This window comes from Vicugna pacos, chromosome 6, assembly GCF_048564905.1.
Source record: "Vicugna pacos chromosome 6, VicPac4, whole genome shotgun sequence".
NCBI classification, from domain to species: Eukaryota; Metazoa; Chordata; class Mammalia; order Artiodactyla; family Camelidae; genus Vicugna; species Vicugna pacos.
Genome location: NC_132992.1, coordinates 12,700,749 through 12,724,596, shown reverse-complemented (window position 1 = coordinate 12,724,596; position 23,848 = coordinate 12,700,749). Strand labels below are relative to the sequence as shown.

The window sequence follows — 23,848 nt, the reverse complement described above, 5'->3', positions numbered from 1 at the left end:
ATGTGTGTATGTGTGTGTGTGTGTATATATATATATATATATATTTAAATATATATAAAAGAAGTTGGTGTTACTATTCTATTTTATAAGTGAGAAAACCGAGACTTGAGAATATGGCAAATTCTGATCCCAGAACCAGCTGTGGCATAACTGTGATTTGAATCCAAGTTTATTGACCCCAAATCATTGACACTTTCCAATATAACATGCTTAACCCTTGGCTAACCTTCATCAGGGTAGAGCTGACTACTCCTTTTTATACCATCAGCAGACCTTGTAAATATATCTATTTTAGAATTTATCACACTCTGTTGTAGCAATATGTTTCTGTGTTGCTCTCTCCTAGCCTAGAGCAGCCTCAAGGGGGCAGTGCTCTGTAGTGCCATTTGTGTCCCCAGCGCCCCGGTGGGGCACACTGAAGACAAGCACCGCACAAAGGAAGGAAAAGCAGGGACGCGTCTTTGTACATCAGCAATGAAAAGAGCTCTGTTAAGTGCCTAGTAAGGCATTTGCAAGTTCCTTTAACAATAGTAATACTAACAGGATGTCTTATGGTATCCGAGGACCTTATGAAATTTTAGCTAAATGCGCTAAATATGTTTATATCCAAGCCTCAAAACTTCATGGCAAATTTAATTTAGTGAACATTTATCGGCTTTCTGTGCTATTAATGAAAAGAACCACTCACTTCCATGAGCACACTTTCAAGTCCCTCATGCACAGAGTATAGATGCCCATCACTAAGTGGTCTGAAAGCTCAGGCCGGTAAACTTCTGCTGATTTGCAGGTCGCTCCTCCAAAGAGTCAGTGGGTCAGATATCTGTTCACGTGGACATCACCACCGCCCCAGGAACCGGAGAGCATAAAGTCACCGTAAAAGGTATTTTTCGGGTCCAAGTAGATCAAACAGCCTATGAAACGTTAACCTCTGGAATAATAATTATACCAAAAATGTAGTTTTCTCTTGGATCTCTGTTTTTTAAAATGTGTATTAAATGATTCTACAGCATGCTGAGAAGTTCTTCATGAAACCTGAATTTCTGATTTAAAACAAACAAAAAAAATCAATGGCACAGACACTTAGCCGATATTACTTGCTTGTCTAAGAGGTTAAATACATTGGTGATTACATTTCAAAACTGTGTACGCTGAACTTTCTCTCTATGGTTGACACTATGATGGACTGTGAACGTTAGTGCCACAACTTGCCAATGAAATTTTAGATGTTAGTATGTTCTTACTATCCACATAATCTACCTACTTCTTTTTCTACGTGATTTCTACTGGTTTGATTTTTTAATAAGTGGTTGAATCTACTGGTTTTATATTGTAAAAATGTGATCTGAACACAGGAGTCATTTCAAAGATGCAATTTAATGATTAATACTCTGCTCAACAGAACTGTGTTGTATTTTTATATTATTATAGACTTAGTCACTTTAAATAATATCCATGTTAATCAAAACCATGGCCTTCTAATATATTTTAAAACTGCATTACCTAATGTAGCTTTGTATTATCAAATGCAAGTTATTGCTTCATATATCATTTTTAAAAATAAAAATTCACTTTAAGTATCAAAGGGAGAGTCTAGGATTCCACACATTTGTTTGCTAACCCTTGGTATTACTTTCCTTTTCCTTTTGGTTTTTAGTGATTGCTATTAATGACTTAAACTGGCAGACCACTGCCATGTTTCGCCCCTTTGTGGAAGTCTTTATGCTGGGACCCAACCTTGGAGACAAGAAGAGAAAACAAGGCACAAAGACAAAAAGCAACACATGGTCACCAAAGTACAACGAAACATTCCAGTTGTAAGTTATGACCCAACTCCTTTATTCAACCAGGCAACAGGCATCGCAGAGCTATGCTTATGAGGGATTCACGGGGTAGGGATGGCACTGGGCTTTGTAAGGAAATTAAAACCAATGGGTTTAAGTCCTCCTGTTCCCCACTGATCCCAGGCAAATGAAGAAGGCTACGTTTTTAGTTCCCTTCCATTCGCTCAGTATCTGTTCAGTGCCTACCATGTTATCAGGCAATATTGCAGGCATTGGGTATAAGTAATAGGAGGGCCTTCCTCTCATGGAAGTTACTCGCTAGAGATGAGTTACACATGATAAACAAAATCACAAGGAGATAAAAGTGTTTCAGGTGGTAGTATCAGGGCATTAAAATGGGGTGACGCAGCACAGTGCCTGGTTGGCGGCTTAGGCTGGGTGTTCAGGGAAGCCTCTCTGAGCATGTGACTTTGGAACAGAAATCTGAGAAAATAAAGAACGAGTCACGCAGAAAAGTGCGTTGAGAGCATTTCAGGCCACACTAGCGCAAGGACTCCAAGGCAGGGGCGTACCTGGCCTGTTTAAGAAACAGTACACAAAGGGCAAGGGAATAAGATACAGTGAGCTTGAAGAGGCGGTCAGGCACTACGGCACACAGGGCTCTGCCGTCAGCGGTAGAGGAGACGGGGTTACACACTAAGGTCAGTGGGAGGCCTTGAAGGATTTCCAGAGAAGGGGATGGACAACCAGATGTACATCATCAATGATTATTCTGTTCACTGTGTAGAGCAATAACTATAGGGAAGCAAGACCAAACACGTACAGATAAGTTAGAAGACTACTGCAATAGTCCAGACAAGAGGTAACAGTGACTGAAAGATGCTCTCAGAGAGGAAGGAAGGAATCAAGAGACAGAGTGGAAGCATTCTGGGTAGGCACTGGAAGATGGTTCTATAGAACTTGCCGTGGACTGGAGGTAGAATGCAATAGAAACCAGATGTAAATCCGGCTCCCGAGAACATTCAATTTAGATTAATTCAAGACAGATACATTCACAGAAGAGTTTATAGAGATGTGAGAACAGAGTGACTACAAGCAACAGGGATGTAACCTGGGGCCCATCGTAGCCAGGCTACCACCCCTACTGCACCCAAAGGAGAGGAAGGACTGTTACTAAAATTGGGACGGTAAAAACTTCCTGTGTCGTCCTCCACCTTAAAAGGAGAGTGGCCTTCCCTGGGGAGAAACAGCCTACTTGAGGGAGACTCACACAAAGGCAGCCAGGGAAATGAACTCTGACCCCGCTCTCATCATTAATTCTGCTCTCCTGTTGAGGCTCCTTTTGGCCAAAACCAACTGGAAGCCAAAGCACAGAGAGACTTGATGGGTGTAGTGCTTACAGGTCAGTGTTCTGCTGCCAGTGCAAGGAGAAGGATGGCGAGTAGCCACAGCCGGGGCAAATGGAAGTTATCTGGCACCGAACAAGGTCAAGGCTGACCCCTAGTCTTTGGCATAAGCAGTTGGGTAGATATTGATTTACTGAAATGGGGGAATAGAGACAGGAGATGAGGAGACCAAAGATTTTAAGTCTGTTAATCTGGAGATGCATACTGAGCATTCAAGAGGAGATACCAAATACATAGTTAGATATAACTTGAGAATTATCTAACATCTCGAAGTAATTAATTCTGTAGGTCCAGATGAGCTGACCTAGGGATAGACAAGAGAGGGGGCAGCACCAAGCCCTAGCAGCTGACACCCACACACACACCCCCCCCACCCCATCCCTTACTGGCTTGGTTATTTGTTTACTTTGCATTCTTGATTTCCCAGAGACCTTTCAGCACTCTGTGCTCTGAATATTTAACTCTCTTACCACTCATTAAAACTTTTTTTTAACTGACATATACTCAGTTATAATGTGTCAATTTCTGGTGTACAGAATCATGTCCCAGTCATGCGTATACATACATACACTTGTTTTCATATTCTTTTTCACTGTAAGTTTCTACAAGATATTGAATATAGTTCCCTGTGCTATACAGAAGAAATCTGTTTGCATCTATTTTAATACATAGTAGTTAATATTTGCCATTCATTAAAACTTAACTATCCTACCACATCTGTTACAAGGATTCCAATAGATTAATCCCAACAAATTATGCCTGCTAATAAGCCAGCTCACAAGATTCCACTGATCTACACCTCCAAATTACACAAAAATATTGATGCAATTAAAAAGCCTTCCAAAAGGTTCTAGGAACCCTTGAGTAATGCAAAATTCAGACATAACCCTGACCTACCAAGACCACGATTCTGGGAAAAGGCAGCATTTTGATGCATTTTAATTCACAGGAAGACCCAGATCCTATCATATGTTGCCATTATTCTACTCTTACCCACAAGGTTTCCATTTTCTTTTACATCATTTCAGATTATCTCTAAAATAAGTGCACAGTTTAGTTATCAGTATCACCTGGAAACAAAAGCTTGACTCTGCAAAATGTTTGATCTGAAAAAGTCACTTAGAAAAGAAGGAATTTGGAAGCTGGTACTGCTGAGGACGAGCTGCGCATTCATTAGAAAGTCAAGGCTGTCTGAGGGTGAATTAAAATAAGGAGCAGGGGAGGATTATCCTCAGCATCTCACCACTCAGCCTTCTTCATTGTGTTCAGTTCTGCACTGACAGGTTGTCTTGGGTTGTTACTAGGAGAGGCCATCCTCACTTCCAGTCGTGACAGGACTAACCATTGCCACTGGAAAACACTGGCACTGAATTTACTTGGGCTGGAACTGACTTACTTGGGAGATGTGTATCCAATTTAGCATCTTGTGAATACTGCTTGATGGTCTGTGCAGTGTATTCCCCTGAGAAAAGGCTCCTAGCCCTGACAGCACATCCAGGAGTCTGAGGTAAAGAAAGGAGGCTGTAATAATGGATGTTGAAATGGAACAGAAATTCTTCCAAAAGCTACCCCTCCCCCGGCCCCTAGCAACCCCTCCTACCCTGCACCACCGAGGAGACCTTGCCTCCAATGATTAATTACAAAATAATATTTCAATTCCAGGTTCTAGCAATATGCTTAACATCAGAGCAGTAAAACACTTAGTTTGAGTTCCTGTTTCCATCTAGGGAAGGAAGGCATTTGAAAGTTAGATTGCCAAGTACCATCTACGAAAAGACAGTCTAAGTAAAATGTAAAGGATATTTGCATCAGAGTTGAAATGCAATGAAGCTCTATTTGCCAGCGTAATATTCTGAGCAACGTGTAAAATTTTCAACAGTATATTAGGCCCATATTGACACCTATCTGAAAACGCTCAAAATTCCTATTTTTAATCCACACAGCATCCTTAGTAAAGAAAACCGCCCAGGGGCCTACGAACTTCATCTTTCAGTTAAGGATTACTGCTTCGCCAGAGAAGATCGAATTATCGGAATGACAGTAATTCAGCTACAGCACATAGCAGAAAAGGGAAGCCATGGAGCATGGTATCCCCTCTTGAAAAACGTCTCTATGGATGCAACTGGTTTGACTATCCTCAGAATCCTCTCTCAGAGGACCAGCGACGATGTAGCTAAAGAATTTGTAAGACTTAAATCTGAAACAAGATCTGCTGAAGAGAATGCTTGAAATAAACACAAGATAGCATCTTTTGGAATTCATAAATTGTAACTGTCTGACTACTGCATGCATGTGCAAATCCACAGGAATGTTTATTTCACTACGTTTCAGTGTTTGCCAGTACTCGAGTACAATGCCTACAAGGTGTGTGGAAATCCTGCAGAACTTTTATACCACTTCTGGTGTTTGGGAAATAAATGTTCCATGAAGTGCCAAAATTATGATGTAAAGTCAGACATCCAGAGTATCTTTTACAATGTTTATTTCATTACCAATTTCTCATCGTTAAACATACTAAAAAAAAGTTAGTCTTTTGAGTTTGTCCATGAGTTGTCCTCGTTACACTGGTTTATACAGCCAGTAGCTATGAAAGCATTTCTTACTGAAATTCTGTTTTCGTTAGACTTACCTCATTGTAGATGTCCTACAAACACCCTTTTCTATCATGACTAGAAACGCAGTTACTTCTAGAAAGCATTTGTAATTTTATAGTTGCAGATATATTGTGATGATTTTTGCATACGGATTCAAATAGAAAAGGTGGGAAATATTTTATGCCGACCAGTTTCCAGCCTTTCTGAAATATCACTGTGAAGAAATGCTGTTAAAGCAAACTTATACAAAACAATGCTGAATAGTTTGTTAACAATGTTTGATATATCCACAGAACTTTGTTCTTTAAAACTGCCAAGGTCACATCACATTTGTAAAAAAAAAAAAAAAAAAGTAAGTTGAAGCATTTGCCATCTAGCATTACATCTTGGCTTTACCAGATTTCATCCTTTAGAAAGTCAGAGGATTAAAGGTTTAGAAGTACGATGGAAGGTTTGTTTCTTAAAATTACCTATGATAATTAACTATACTCTTAGTGTTTTCCTTCTGACAGTTATGACTAAGTCCTTATTTACTTAATGCTATAATCTGTTAAATGCTCTCTTTTGTTTTTAAAAAATGTTCAACAATTTGTACTGAATGCAGCATTACTACATATTGCACTGAAGCAAAAAGTCACGTCTTCATCTGTTTAGTGAAAAATGTAAAATAAAGCCTGAAGAAATTGCTTACAATTTTGTAATTTATGTTACTTCTAAGCCCAAGATGCATTAGATGCAATAGGAAAACAACTTACTAAAGCTTGGTAGATAAAAATAGAACTAGGTTGGATTTTGAATACAAAGTCGTTTATGAATATTTGCATTTTATTTTTATTGTTTGATTTTTTAGAGTCTGTACCTACATACTTGGCTGTAGAACAGTACTTTGTAATTGTAACCTATGGTCATAACTGTTAGTGGACAACATACACTTGCAGAAACAAGAACCTGTTACAATGACACAGTTTTGTGAACAAGCTGGTCTGATAAGTTAAGAAAGAAATGAAAAGTATCATGACTCTCTGAACCATTCTGTTACTGGGTGTGAAAACAAAGACAGTAAGATACACTAATTCATGTTAAATTGATAGGCAATCGCTTTGTTAACAACTTTTCCAAACGCATAGTACAACGCAATCCTCTGGCATTCGCATTAATAAATGGATGTATATGAGCACATGCACTTCTTTATTGTATCTTCTGCCTTTTTATTTCATGTATGCAATATCATTTTATTTGGGAATAAAAAATCCAGACTCTTTTTTTATTGGATACAACACTCTTCACATTGTTTGGTTCTAACATCTCATTAGAATTTGGGGGTGGGGGGAACATTTTCCAGGAGTTATATTCATGGGAAAAGCTATATATATATATATGATAATGAGCCCAGAAATAATGTCTTTGAACACTGTTACATCATGAAGAAAATTCAGCATATAGGCAAGCAAGACTGTTAAATAAAACCTTAAATTACAGAATGTTTCATCATTTTGTTGAAGGATTCATTCAAGATTTATCTTAAAACAATTTTGTAGAACATTAACTTGAGCTCTTTAGGAGCACGTTAACATCCTAAAGCATGATCCACTGGAATAAATGGCAGGTTTGGGTTTGCATTAATCACTTAAAAATTATGAGCTAAGTATTTTTTCCAGTATTTGTTTAATTGGATCTATTCATTGTGTGTGTGTGTGTGTGTGTCTATAATACACATGAAACACTAGTGATGACAGTGTGATTTGAGCGTATTTGTTAACATCATGAAGTACAGTTTCTAATTTTGATATAGTTATAAATTCCGTAGTCTTTGTTGTTTCTCCCAAGATACAAGCATTTGTTATCTCCAAAGCCTGTTGTGATTACACACCCATATTAGTAATCACTCTGAGGTTCACAGCCATCTCTGTCAACTAACTATAGGCTTCACTAAAGTGTGTAACAATTTATTTATCATATTCTAGATAAAATGCACAAAGACAAAGCTGTTATTTATCTACAGATGAAACTCATATTAGAAGTTCCCAAGTATAACTGAAAAATTGTGCTCTACACTGAAATTTGACACAATATTGTAAAATGACTATTATTCAATTAAAAAAAATGTTTAAAAAAAAAAAAGAAGCCTCAAATACAGCATTCATTCCAGCCAAAAAAAAAAAAAAAATTTCCCAAGGAAACATGTGAAAATCAAATTTGGCTAAAATGAAGGTGTTTAAAACCATAGTGGAACATTTACTATTTAAAGGAAATCTGATGAATTATTATTTAAGGTAAGTAATCAAATGTCCTCATCACAACCTGCTTCAATTTATCTATTTCTAGTATAACTTATATACTGAATTTCTCTTAAATGAGGCACATTTATAAATGATAATGCTAGCTTTATGTTTTTCATTTGGTCTTTTTAAAAAAAATGTTTGAAGTGAGGTTTATTTTCTTCTTTAAATTTCTCTGATTTATATAAAGATATGACTATACTTGCACTTTTATGGACTAATGTAGCTTCAATCTTTATACTTAAATAACAATTATATTTATGCAGGACTCAGAAAATACCCCTGGATGGATGCCTGTTTCCCCTGTTAGCACTTGGCAGAATTTTGGGACATGCAAGGGAGAGCTTGCCTTCCCTGGCACTACCTGTGTTTACACTCACTCCAGTCCTTTGTTTGAAACAGCTGGCTCCTTGCTCCCTGAGTCCCAGCCCTCCACAGATTGGTGATCTCTCCGGCTCAGGCATCTGGTATTTGTTTTCAATATCAAAAACGAGGACACGTGACTTGATGGAGGATAAGTTCCAATTTGTGAATGTCCTAGCATACATATTTTAAGGTGCACTTTTGTTTTTACATTATGAAAACTTTGAAATCAGGATACATTTTATACAATCATTGGTATGCTATAGTTTCATAGCTGTTTCTCTCTTCAAGGTTTATATAATCTTTCATCCTGCAACAAATGACTTCTTAGAAATAGTAAATGTATTTCAAAGATTTATGAATGGAGGAAAAGGAAGTAATGGTTAGCTATCCAGTTAACAAATACCTATTTTAAATTGTATATAATAAAATAAACTCTCTTGGTATACATTTCTGTGTTTTGACAAATTCATAGATTAATGTTTCAAGTACAAAAAGCCAGATACAGGACAGCTCCGTCCTTCCCCCAGATTCCATCATGCTACTACTTCTGACCTTCAGCTCCTGGCAGCACTGACCCATTTTCAGTCCCCCTGGCTTTACGTTTTCTAGAATGTCATATAAACGGAATCCTGGCAGTAGGTATCCCTGAGTCTAGCTTCTTTCACTAGGCATTATTCATCCAATGACATTCACGACAGTATCACTTTTTGACTTCTCACTGCTGAGTAGTCTCCCCCTTGTATGGGCGTGCGAAAGAGTAGACGTTCATCGACCAGTTCAGAGACATCTGGGTTGTTTTCAGTTTTTGTAAGATTATGAACGAAGCTGTCACAAACATTCATGCACAGGACTGTGTGTGAATATAAGCGCCTATTTCTCTGGAGTAAATATCTGCTAGTGGGATTTCTCGATCATATTATATGTCTAACTTTATTTTAAAAACTGTCAAAATTTTACCAAAATGATTGTATCATTTTACATTCCCAGCAGGAAGGGGTGAGAATTCCAGAACAGTCTTGAATAGGAGTGATAAGCTTGATTTGTTCTCAATCTTAGGGAAAAACCATTGAGTTTCTTCTCCCCATTAAATATGTTACAGGTTTTCTTTGTGCCTTTTATCAGCTTAAGGAAGTCTCCTTCTCCTCCTACTTTGCTTGAGCTTTTAATCAAGAATGGCTTGAATTTTGTCTGATGCTTTTTCTGCATCAATTCAATCATGTAATTTTTCTTCTGTAGTCTGTTAATACGGTGAATTACATTGATTGATTTTTTGATTGTTGAAGCAGCTTTGCATTTCTGGGATGCACACCAGTTGGTCATGGTGTATTATCTTTCTGCATATTGCTGAATTCAATTTTGTAATATTCTGTTGAATATCTATACGTGTATATTATATTCGTGATTTCTACTGATCTATAGTTACCTTTTCTTGTAATGTTTGTGTCTTCATTTATCAGGGTACTTATGGCCTCTTAAAGACCTGGGAACTGTTCCCTCCCTTTCTATTTATTTATTTTATCTTTTAAGAAGACTCAGCTTTGATTTCATTGATTTTCTCTATTTTTCTGCTTTGAATTTCAATGTCTTTTGTTCTTATCTCTATTAATTTCTTCCATTGGTTTGATAAAGGTTTAATTTTCCAGTTTATTAAAGTGGACCTTCAATTATTGATTTCATACCTTTGATCTTTTAAAATATAAGCATTTAATGCTGCAAATTTTCTTCTAAACACAGCTTTAGCTTCATTCCACAAATTTTGATATGTTGTATTTTGTCTTTTTCCAGTTAAAAATATTTTCCAGTTTCCACTGTGACTTCTTTGACCTCTAAGTGACAAATTATTTATCTTGTTAAGTTTCCAAATATTGGGGGAATTTTCCAAATATTTTCTGTTACTTATTTCTAGTCTGATTCCAGTATAGATAATATACTTTGGATGATATCTTCTTTTAAATTTGATTAAGTTTTATGAGTCAAGATATGCATGGTAAATGTTTTATATTTACCAGAAAAGAATGGATTTTGCTGTTATGATTTTGTCATTATTAAGTTAGAAGTTATAATTTTAAGGCACTTAGGAAGAAATCTAACAATCAAGTTAGTGTTCTTCAGATTGTCAGTGTTTTGCTGATTTTCTAGTTTTTTGTTTTACCAATTACTAAGAGAAGAGTGTTGAAATCTCCAAATATAATTATGAATCTTTCTATTTATCTTTTCATTTCTGTCTGTTTGCTTTGTTTATTTTGAAGCTCTGCTGTTAGCCAAGTACACATCTAGGATTATGACGTCTTCTCAGTGAATGAGCTCTGTTATGTAATGTCTCTCTTTCATCCTGGTAATTTTCCTTGTTCTGAAGTCCCCAACAACTGACAGAAGTACAGCTTTCTTTTAATTAGGGTTTGAGTGCTGTAGCTTTTTCCATTTTTTTCTTTTAAACTATCTGTATCACTATATTTACAGTGTGATGATTGTAGACAGCATCTACATGGCATACAGGGTTTTGTATTTTTTTAAATCCAATTTGACAATCTCTATTTGGTTGGTGCACTTAGACCATTTTACAAAGCTAATTTTTCAGATTTTTTTTTATATTGCCAAAATCCTGATCTGAGATAGCTGAAATCAAAAGACTCTTAAAGGTCTTTTAGACCCTTAGAAAGTCATTTAGGCTACAAGTATGAAAGATTTTAAGCATCTACAGTGGTATTTACTGAAAAAGATGTGGTAGAATCATAACATTTAAGAGTTGAAAGTAATTATGCAGATCATTTAATCAAAATTCTTCACTTAAGAGAAGGAACTGAGACCCAGAAGTATGTAAGGACTAGCCTAATATTAGCTCACTAATAGCATAACAGGAAACTGGAATCTAGATGAACTAATTTTTCTAAAGCTGTCTTCTCTGCCCTACTCCATCCAGTACATTGTCTGGGGCACTTCCATTTATGCTAAAATCAGTCCTTTAGGACTGCTTCCAGAAAGCAAAGGAATAAATATAGGCTAAATTATAATTTTATCCCCAAAGTGGTATCTAAATTAGTTAATTCTTATATATTTTAGCAATGATATTAGATGGCTGACTATTCTTTCTTCAAAGTGTAGCATTATAGAAAAGGGAGGTTAAAAACATTAACTCATGCTAATCATCCATTTTGTTCATATACTTAAATGAATTGATTTAATTTTAATGAATCATATCTTGTGAAATATGTTTTTAATCTCAAGTTTATATATGAGGAAACTGAACCTTGGAGAGTTTGAATGACTTGGCCAGATTCATACACGTTCTTGTCTATGTTCATATAAAGATGTATGGACAGGCTCATAACCAGTTAGAAAATATATTAGGAAAAATGGGAAAAATATATTCCATTCATAACAGCATCACAAATTTTAAGCCACCTAGGAAGACATCTAACAAACAACGCCTAAAGACTTGTATAAGGAAATTCTAAAACTCCATTAAAGGGCATAGAAGATGACACAAACAAAAGAAAACCTTGGTCTCTTTATCAATGACAAAGTTCAGTATTATAAAGACAGTACTTTCTTCCAAATTAATCTGCAAGTTTCATCACATTTCAATTAAAATCTCACAATTTTTTTATAATAGATTATAAGCTAATTTTAAAAATTCACATGGGAGTGAAGCATAGTCAAGGCAATTCTGAAGAATGATCTAGCATTTCCCTGGCTATATACGTCTAACAGATTTCAAGATTTGCCATCATCCTGTAGCAAATAGTGAAGATTTCACATAGATGTAGATAAGCAGACAATGAGAGAGAAAAGATTTCTCTAGAAATAGATCCATGAATACGTGAGAATCTGATATCATGTTGGGTAGGGTAGACTTTCAATAATGTATATGTTAATATACATTGAATAAATGTGTATATTCCATATCTATATAGAAATTGATAAAACTAGATCTCAGTGCACAACAAAATTAAAATGAAATCCAGATGAATTGCACACTAATAGTTAAAAATCAAGCAGTAATAGTTTAGAAGAAAAAAGTATGTTCACAATACAGGAATTAGGAACAATTTCTTAAACAGGAATTTTAAATCATAAAAGAAAAAAGAAAAGATAAATTTGAACATACTAAAATTTAAAACTTTTCTATGACAAAAGGAACAAAGATGAATAGCCAAGCAAAAAATATTTTAACACAGTTAATTAATAATGAACTCAATTACATTGTGGCACAAACTTTTAAAAATCACACAAAAATGGAGGAAATTATCAATTAGCAATCCATGAAAGAGAAATACCAATGACAATAAATACACTTAGAGATGCTTACTTTCAATAGGAACAACAGAAATGCAAAATATCTCTCATTCAAATGGCAAAAACGATAAAAAGTTGATTCAAGGATCAACATTTTTTTGGCTGAATATAAGTATCTATACTTATGTGTGATATAGGAATAGACATGCTAATATTAGTTTACATATGAGTAATATTTTACACTTTACAAAGTACTTTTAAAAAATATTTTATTGAACTGTAGTTGATTTACTCCCTCACACCATGCATAAAAATAAACTCAAAATGGCTTGAAGAGTTAAAATGTAAGACAAGATAAATCTCCAAATGAAAACATAGGCAAAACATTCTCTGACAAATCTTCGCAATGTTCTACGGCAGTCTACCCAGACAATAGAAATAAGAGCAAAAATAAACAAATGAGACCTAATTAAACCTGTAAGCTTTTGCACAGCAAAGGAAACTGTAAGCAAAACAAAACCACCACCTATGGAATGGGAGAAAATATTTGCAAATGAAGCGACCGGCAAAGGTTTAATTTCCAGAATATATAAACAGCTCATACAACTTAATAACAGTAACAACAAAAAATAATCCAAAAATGGGCAGAAGATCTAAACAAGTAATTCTCCAATGGAGCCATACAAATGGCCAATAGGCACATGAAAACAGTATTTTTAATGATCCCTCGTCAGTGGGGACATTAAGATCCAAGAAGACACTGCATCTGTGAACGGTAAGAGCAAAAGCCCAAATAAAATATGCTTTACATGCAATGAATAGCACTCATAAAAATGAAGAGAGAAAAGAGAAATAAATAATGAGAGAAAATATTACATATGGAGCAGATAATCCTCTGCTTTGGGGAGCAGTCTTGTGTACTTCAGTATGTTTGGCGGCATCACTGGCTTCTACCCTGGGTCAAGATAATCAAAGTAAACCTTAGAAATTGGCAAGAGCCACCCAGCACTGTGCACGCACTCTTACACCAGATGTCAACAGGCTGGCTGCGTGATGATGTGCTCCTCCGCCCCCTCCCTTCTAAACTCCCAGGGCTGAAAAATTACAACCTAAGGAGACAGTGACCCTCCAGCGTCACTTCTTTCTGAGAGTTGAGAGAACAGCCTCTGACAACTAAGTGTCTTCTGGAGGCGCAGCACCAAATAGGAGTTGGTAACAGTGGGGGCCCAGGACTCCGTCTTAGGGGTCATTGCTCTCTTCTTCAACACACTGGGGGGCACTGACTTATTTTGTTGAAGTGTATCTTCTACAATAATTTGCAAGAGAGCTATTCCATTTAAAATTCTACTAATGATTTACTGTTTTTTCACAAATAGTCATTTATAGTGATTATTGTTATATATGCACATAAGTTTTATCTCACACTTACTATGCAAAAAATTTAACACCCTTATTTCTTGGGGACTTGGGGTTGTTTTATTTTGATTTGTTTTTCAGTTTCCTGGTCTTTCTCAGGTTTCAATTTTTTTTTTCTGGAGGAAGGAATTCTGATATTTAAAATATGAAAACTTTCAAAGTCAAGATATTTTTATTTTATAACTGCTACTGTAATCATATTTTAATCAATTACTTATATTTACCTTAGCAATATTTCTCCTATGAGTGGTTTAGTTCTTTTATTCAGTTGTCCTTTGTGCTCTGTTGGCCTCAGTGCTTAATAACTAATCACTGCCATTGACTGAGTGCTAGAATATGCCAGTCACTATTGTAAATGCTTTCAGTGCATCAAATTGCTTAATCTTCTCAACACCATAATGAGGTTGGTATTTAATAACCCTTAAGGATAAGAAATTTGTGGCTTAGAAAGGTTAAGTAAGTTGCCTAATGTCATGAAGCTATTAAGGAAATCAAGGTTTAAATTCAGATAGTGCGATTCCAATGTTAAATTCAATGGAAAAAAGAGGGACAATGATATAACTATCATAAACATTCATTTAACAGTATCAATGTGTATCTAAATATATTTAAGCAACAACCTATAAAACTAGAGGATTAAAAAGAGTGAAACTAGAAAATATAATTGGACAATTTAATATTACACCAATCTCAGAAAGTTATAAAGCCCTCCAAAAAGCGTTAGACGTCAGTGATCTCAATACAATTAGTAAGTCTAAGGTATTAAATGCACATAAAGAGAGAAGTCTGTATCCTACAAACAAGCAATATGAATTGCTTTGGAGCAGAAGCAGAACAGTTAGAATAGCTAATAGGCTACAAAGGCAAACTCAAAACATTCCAAAGGATCAATGATACATTGATCACGTTCTCTGTCAAAATGCAATAGAAGTATGAATTAATACAAAAATAAAAGCTAAAAATTACATACAACTGAAATTAGTATCTTATCAAATTATCTTTTTGTCTTACAGGAGGAAGCAAGGAAGGAATACTTGAATTCAGCATTTGTATGTGAAAGAAGTAATTCTAGCCTTAAATAGATTGATCTTAAAAATAAGAAATGATTTAAAAAAATAAGTGAAATATCCAACCTGAAATTGGAAGACAATCAAGAGAGGATGCCAGAGAGACAACAAAGAAAAAAGTAATAAAATTAAGGTTAAAAAAAAGAGAGGGATTTGGTTATCCTTCAATAGAAAATCTATATAAAAGTTTAACAAAATCAAAACCTAGTTTCCTGAAAAGATTTATAAGATAGATAAACCTTTGACAAGACTAATCAAAAAAATAGAAGAGAAGACATTATTGCAAAAAATACAGAATGAAAAGGGGAACTATGAATCCAATAGAAATATAATAATAATAAAAGGAATAATGAACAAAACTACTCTAATAAATTTCTATAGATAATAAATTTCTATAGATAAATCTGTAGAAAAATACAAAATGCCAAAACTGAGAGAGCACTGAGAAAATATAACCCTCCTACACAGCTGGTGGGAGTGTAAATTGGTGCAGTCACTATGGAGAACAGTATGGAAATTCCTTTAAAAATTAAAAATAGAGTTACCATATGATCCGGCAATCCCACTTCTGGGCATATATTTGGAAAAAACTATAATTCAAAAAGATAACATGTACCCCAATGTTCCGAGCAGCATTATTTACAATAGCCAAGGCATGGAAGCAACCTAAACGCCCATCAACAGACTACTGGATAAAGAAGAATGGATAAAGAAGATACATATACAATGGGATATTACTCAGCCATAAAAAAGAATGAAATAATGCCATCTGCAGCAACATGGATGGAACTAGAGATTATCCTACTAAGTGAAGTCAGACAGAGAAAGACAAGTATCATTGATATCACTTATTTGTTAAAGCTAAATAAATGATACAAATGAACTTATTTACAAAACAGAAACAGACTCTGACACAGAAAACAAACTTATGGGGAAAGAGGGTGGAGGAGGAGATAAATTATGAGTTTGGGATTAACACATACACACTGCACTAAATATTAACCAGATAACCAACAAAGACTACCGTATAGCACAGGGAACTACACTCATAATCTTGTAATAACCTACAATGGAAGAGAATCTGAAAAAGAATGCAACTGAATCACTTTGCTGTACACCTGAAACTAACACAACATTGTAAATCAACTATACTTACAATTAAAAAGAATACTGGCCCAAACATGTATAGAATCTCAAATTAACTCTAAATTGTTTTTTATTGGAAATTTTATCAAGAAATTCACCTTCCAAAAATGCCAGTGAGTATGTAAACTGGAACTGTTATTTGGGAAAGAGCAATATGACAGTACCCACAATTTCTACTCAGAGGTTTTAAATCCCAATACTCTCTCACACAGGTTCAAATGTGTGAGACAGACAACAGGAGCATGCAGCACAGGGATAGAACTTTAAATACACTGAATTATTCTTGCATCCCAGGGATAAATCCCACTTAGTCATGGTGTATAATCCTTTTAATGTGTTCCTTAATTCAACTTGCTAATATTTTATTGAAAAATTTTGCATCTATATTCACCAGGGATATTTGGCTAGGTTTTCTTGTAGTGTCATAGAATGAGTTTTTAAGTGTTGCCATGTTCCTTCCTCTTCAATTTTTGGAAGAGTTTGAGAAGGACAGACTAATTTTTCTTCAAATTTTTGGTAGGTTTCACCAGTGAAGCTATCTGGTCCTGGTATTTCTTTGTGTGAGGAGGTTTTTGGTTACTGATTCAATCTCTTTCCTAATTACTGGTATGTTTAGATTTTCTATTTCTTCCTCATTCAGTCTTGGTAGGTTGTATATTTCTAGGACTTTATCCGTTTATTCTAGATTATCTAATTTGTTGGCATGTAATGGTTCACTGCAGTCTCTCACAACCCTATATATTTCTGCACTATTAGTTGTATTATCTTCCATGTCTGATTTTATTTCAGTCTTTTCTTTTTTTTTTTTTTTACTCTGGCTAAAGGTTTGTTGATTTTATTTATGTTTTGGAAAAAACTAACCCTTAGTCTTATTGATCTTTTCTACTATCTTCCTCGTCCCTATTTATTTCCACCCTGTTCTTTAATTTCTTCTTTCCATCAACTTTGGTGTTAGACAAAGCAACTATGAGAAAGAAGTATCAAGCTGGAGGCATCACATGGCTTGATTTTAAACTATACTACAAAGATATAGTAATTAAAACAGTATGGTACTGATATAAAAATAGACACATAGACCAATGGAACAGAACAAAGAGCCCGGAATTAAAGCCCACATCTGTGGACAATTAATACCTGAAAAGGAAGCCAAGAATGCCCAGGGGAAAAAGGACAGTCTCTTACAAAAATTGTACTGAGAAAATTAGATAAACACATGAATAAAACTGAAATTGAAACTCTATCTTACACTACTCACAAAAATTAACCTGAAGTGGATCAAAGTCCTAAACATAAGATCTGATACCTTAAAACTCTTAGATCAAAAAAATAGGGAAGCATGTACTCGACACTGGTCTCAGCAATGATATGTTGGATATAACATCAAAAGTACAAAACAACAGAAGTAAAAATCAATATATGGGACTATGTCAAACATAAAAGCTTCTGCAATGCAAAAGAAGTAACAAACAAAATGAAAAAGCAACCTACCAAATGGGAGAAGATATTTGTAAACCATATATCCAGGAAGAGGTTAACATCCAAAATATATAAACAGCTCATACAATTCAATATCAAAAACACGAACAACCCAATTAAAGATGGACAGAAGTGCTGAACAGGTATTTTCCCAAACATATACAAATGGTCAACATGAAAGAATGCAAAATATCACTTAATCATCAGAGAAATGCAAATCAAAACCACAATGAGATATCACCACATAAATTCTACAATGGCAAACATATGGTAATATACAAATGCATCAAATCAACATGTTGCTTACCTTAAACTTCCACAGTGCTGTATGTCAAATATTTCAATTACAAATAAAAGACACAGGACACAGGGATAAGGACTAAAAGCAAACATTGGTCAAAATTTTAAAAGATTCTGACACACTGAAATATAATGGAAAATATATAACATCTGAATAATATACTCAACCAGAAAGAATTGATCAGTCTTGAAATCTGCAAACATTATAAACAGTGCACATATTTTCTCAAGCTAATATAGAGTATTTAAAAATATGAATCAAATAGCCTGCCATAAAGGAAATCTCATCAAATAGGTAGGAAGGAAGAAAGGAAGGAAGGGAGGGAAGAAAGAGAACGTTCACACCATACTAGCCCCAAATTACAAGCTAATAAAATAAATGATAAAATTAACCATTTTTTTAGAAAAGTGAAAAGATGAAAATATAGACAAAATAATAGACCGAACTAGGAATGAGAAAGATATGCGTTTTTGAAAAAAGAAAAACAACACAAAGACAAACTTTTAAGAAGTGTATAACTCCATGATGATAAATTTGAAAGCATGGATAAAATGTCCACTTTTCTGGCAAATTTTTATCTATCGAATATATTCATCAGGGTAAATGATGTTACCTTCTGTAGCAAGCAATGCAAAACCGCTCGGTGGCTCAAAACAATAAAAATTTGTTTCCTACTCACAGCAAACCGGATATGAGTTGGCTGAGTCCTGGGCAGCTTTTCTTTGGACAGTGACTTCAGCATCCTTCCTCCACTTGCAGCCATCTAGACAAGAAAGAAGATAACCCTGAAAGTCACACAGACCATTTTCAGGCAGTCATGGAAGTAGCACACATCATTTCCATCCACATTCCACTGACCTAACTGTAAGGCCACTAACTGCAAGGGAGGCTGAGCAAAGCAGGCATCCCCTGTTCCCCGAGAGAAAGCCAGCATTACTCTTTCTGCCACATCAGCAGTGACTCGTGATGAAGCAGCCAAGATGGATGAGCTGTAACTATAAACGACCCTCAAATTATTATACAAGAATCTTCTCCCCAAAAGTTCTAGGGGAAATTTCATCTTTTTGGTGAATTCATTCAAATGTCCAAGAAGCAGTTCCCCTCCACACCCTATGAAATGCCAGAATATTAAAAAAAAAAAAAAAGGAAACTACTCAATGTATTTTACGAAGTGAATTTAACACTGATTACCACTGTGAAAGACAACAGTGTCTCAGCTGTCTTATCTGCAAAGTGGGGGTAACAACAATATTCCCAGGGTTGGAGTTACTGAGAGGATTAAATGAATTATGTAAAATGCTCAAATAATAAATGACACACTTGGTAAAAACTATGTTTCTATTATTATCCTGCCACAAGTAATAGATCAATAATCTCAATTTAAATAAAATTCCAATTGTAAATAAAGTTATGCTAAACTGTATTCAAGAGCATTGTAAGAAAATTATCTGTGAGAGTAAATTTCTCCTAGGAACATACAGATTTAATATTAGGAAGTCCATTAATAAAATGTATGACATTGATATACAAAATTTAAATGATTCTCTCATTGGGCGCTACAAATTGTGAAATTCCACAAATATGCCAGGTAAAAGTTTAGAGAAAATAAGGAACAAATCAGTAGCTCTCATCACAAGAAAAGATCCCTTTAAAATGAGGAAAAAGGCAAAATGTCCTGCTTTCCGCAATACTTAATACTTTTCTAGAATTTTTTTCTACCTTGCTTTTTTAAAATTGTTTTTTAAAAGTAAAGTTGATTTACAGTATTGTATTAGTTTTAGGTGTACAACATAGTGATTCAAAATTTTATTAGATTATACACCATTTAAAGTTTCTTTTCTGAAATTTTAGAAGAATTCAGTAACGCATGAATCAAAGAAAAAGGGGTGGGTTCTCTTCTTCACTCATAAAAATTACTAAAGTAGCAGCAAATTTACAAAACAGTCATTTTGTCATTTTATACAACCAATAAAATTGATAGCTATGAGAATTATGGGAAAATATGGGTCTAGAATGTAATATGAAATAGGAAAGCAATATATAAAGTTATACTTCAATATAGCTATGGAAAAGCAATACTCATTCATTTAAAAGAATAGCTTTTATCTCTGGAGCAATAATTTTGAATCTAAGTAGACTTGCGACATTTATAACAAAAATTGAACTACTTTTCAAGTACCTACAGAGCTAGTCACACCAGAAATAATAACAATAGCTAACATTGTATATCACTTACTAAACAACATTTTTACATACAGTATGCCATTTATTCTTCACAGAGAGCTTTTTAAAGGTAACAAAGCGCATTAGCAGGGCCTGGAATTAAACCCAGTCTCCACATATTCTGTGGCAGAAAGATCTTGCTGCCTACCCATATTCCATAGATGAGGTAATCAAATTTTAGCATAAGCATAGGACAATGATATTTTAAAATATGTAAAACAATCTTAATTGCCTTTGTCCTGTTCCCAACCTTTATTGTATGAGAAAGAGTTATAGCTCTTCAAAACACCTATGGGAAAAAATGAAGTTGCATCTGATCACAAGCTTATTAGACATTCTTCTCTCGGCCTCATCACTTCAAGTAAGGGATTGACTTAAAAACAAAATGGAAAAAAAAATCCCCGCAGTGCTAAGTCACCCATAACTATAGCTTCAATTATCATATTACCCCAAGACCCCAGATACATTTTACCAGCATAGGCCACTCCTGAACATTCATTCCCAACTGCTTACTGATATTTCAACATAAAACTCTGAAGCATAAAACTCAGCTTGCTCAAAGTAGAATTCAGAAACTTCCCTTCAGACCCAACTACCTTAACTCTTTCTGTCACAGTACTTATTTCCTGTTGAGTTAGGCGAGCCAACAACTTAGGAGTCAATGTACCACAATCTCCCTAACTTCCCACACCCCCTCTGTGACCAAGGATTATCTGTTTAAGCTTCTAGGTATCTCTCAGATTTGCCTACCTTTTCTTTCTCACCTCTAGTACCCAGGTCTACACAAGTTGCATAGAGATAGCTCCTTTCTGTGTGTGTGTGATTTCAAGTTTATAGTAATCTTATTATTAACAGCTGTCAGTCTTGAACATCCTTGTTTCCCTTCTCTTCAGTAGTATCCACAGTAACGTGTTTTTAAAAATCTCTAATTTTTTTTCATGTTTTGAGTTATAGTCATTTTACAATGTCAAATTCCAGTGTAGAACACAATTTTTCAGTTATACATGAACACTGTCACATTTTTTTCACTGTGAGCTACCACAATTGTATATATTTCCTTGTGCTATACAGTATAATCTTGTTTATCTATTCTACATTTTGAAATCCGTCTGTCCCTTCCCAATCCCCGCCCCCTTGACAACTACAAGTTTGTATTCTATCTCTATGAGTCTGTTTCTATTTTGTATTTTTTTTTTAGATTACACATATGAGCAATTTAATATGGTATTTTTCTTTCTCTTTCTGGCTTACTTCACTTAGAATGACATTCTCCAGGGACATCCATGTTGCTGCAAATGGCATTATGTTGTCGGGTTTTATGGCTGAATAGTATTCCATCATATAAATATACCACCTCTTCTTTATCCAGTCATCTGTTTAACAGACATTTAGGCTGTTTCCATGTCTTGGCTATTGTAAATAGTGCTGCTATGAACACTGGGGTGCAGGTATCATCCTGAAGTAGGGTTCCTTCTGGATACAAGCCCAGGAGTGGGATTCCTGGGTCATATGGTAAGTCTATTCCTAGTCTTTTGAGGAATCTCCACACTGTTTTCCATAGTGGCTGCACCAAACTGCATTCCCACCAGCAGTGTAGGAGGATTCCCCTTTCTCCACAGCCTCTCCAGCATTTGTCATTTGTGGATTTTTGAATGATGGCCATTCAGACTGGTGTGAGGTGATACCTCATTGTAGTTTTGATTTGCATTTCTCTGATAATTAGTGATACTGAGCATCTTTTCATGTGCCTATTGATCATTTGTATGTCTTCCTTGGAGAATTGCTTGTTTAGGTCTTCTGGCCATTTTTGGATTGGGTTGTTTGTTTTTTTCTTATTAAGTCGTATGAGCTGCTTATATACTCTGGAGATCAAGCCTTTGTCAGTTTCATTTGCAAAAATTTTTTCCCATTTTGTAGGTTGTCTTTTTGTTTTACTTATGGTTTCCTTTGCTGTGCAGAAGCTAAGTTTGTTTATTCTTACTTTTATTTCTATTGATGGGTAGACTGCCCTAGGAGAACATTTTTGAGATGTATGTCAGATAACGTTTTGCCTATATTTTCTTCTAGGAGGTTTATTTTATCTTGTCTTATGTTTAAGTCTTTGATCTATTTTGAGTTGATTTTTGTGTATGGTGTAAGGGAGTGTTCTAGCTTCATTGCTTTACATTGCTGCTGTCCAGTTTTCCCAATACCATTTGCTGAAGAGACTGTCTTTATTTCATTGTATATTCTTGCCTCCTTTGTCGAAGATTAGTTGACCAAAAGTTTGTGGATTCATTTCTGGGCTCTCTATTCTGTTCCATTGGTCCATGTGTCTGTTTTTGTGCTGATACCATTCTGTCTTGATGACTGTAGCTCTGTAGTATTGTCTGAAGTCTGGGAGAGTTATTCCTCCAGCTTCTTTCTTTTTCTTCAGTAATGCTTTGGTAATTCTAGGTCTTTTGTGGTTCCATAGAAATTTTATTATGATTTGTTCTAGTTCTGTGAAATATGTCCTGGGTAATTTGATAGGGATTGCATTAAATCTGTACGTTGCCTTGGACAGTATGACCATTTTAACAATGTTGATTCTTCCGATCCAGGAGCATGGGATATCTTTCCACTTTTAAAGTCTTCTTTAATTTCCTTAATCAGTATTTTATAGTTTTCTGTGTATAAGTCTTTCACCTCCTTGGTTAGATTTATTCTTAGGTATTTTATTACTCTGGGTGCTATTTTAAAGGGGATTATTTCCTTACTTTCTTTTTCTATTGATTCATCATTAGTGTAAAGAAATGCAACTGATTTTTGAACGTTAATCTTGTAACCTGCTACGTTGCTGAATTCTTTGATTATTTCTAGTAGTTTGTGTGTGGACCTTTTAGGGTTTTCTATATCTAGTCTCATGTCATCTGCATATAGTGATAGTTTTACCTCTTCTTTTCCAATTTGGATCCCTTTTATTTCTCTCTTGCCTGATTGCTATGTCTAGGACTTTCAGGACTATGCTGAATAGGAGTGGTGATAGTGAGCAGCCTTGTCTTGTCCCAGACTTTAGTGGGAAGCTTTTGAGTTTTTCACCATTGAGTACTATCCTGGCTGTAGGTTTGTCATATATAGCTTTTATGACATTGCGATATGTTCCCTCTATACCCACTTTGGTGAGAGTTTTTATTTGAATTTTATCAAATGCTTTTTCTGCATCTATTGAGATGATCGTGTGGTTTTTGTCCTTTCTCTTGTTGATGTGATGAATTACACTGACTGGTTTGCATATGTTGAACCACCCTTGTGTCCCTGGGACAAACCCCACTTGATCATGATGTATAATCTTTTTTATGTGCTGTTGGATTCTGTTTGCTAATATTTTGGTAAGGATTTTTCCATGTATGTTCATCAATGATATTGGTCTGTAATTCTCTTTTTTGGTGATGTCTTTGCCTGGTTTTGGTATCAGGGTGATGGTGGCTTCATAGAATGAGTTTGGGAGTATTCCCCCCCTTTTAAATTCTTCTGGAAGAGTTTGAGAAGGACTGGTATGAGTACTTCTTTGTATGTTTGGTAGAATTCCCCACTGA

General features: G+C 35.1%; 1 protein-coding gene across 2 annotated transcripts in view; it reads left to right on the top strand.

The window, feature by feature from the left end:
* The window catches only part of UNC13C (unc-13 homolog C), a 471,320-nt gene extending 464,356 nt beyond the window's left edge, over nucleotides 1–6,964 (top strand). For both annotated transcript variants that reach the window (XM_031672763.2, XM_072962394.1), the window contains 3 exons: nucleotides 788–880; nucleotides 1,655–1,814; nucleotides 5,131–6,964. In XM_031672763.2, coding sequence (XP_031528623.1) covers nucleotides 788–880; nucleotides 1,655–1,814; nucleotides 5,131–5,416 — 539 coding nt within the window. In that variant the 3' untranslated portion in view covers nucleotides 5,417–6,964. The remainder of the gene's footprint in view (nucleotides 1–787; nucleotides 881–1,654; nucleotides 1,815–5,130) is intronic.
* Nucleotides 6,965–23,848: the final 16,884 nt, after the last annotated feature.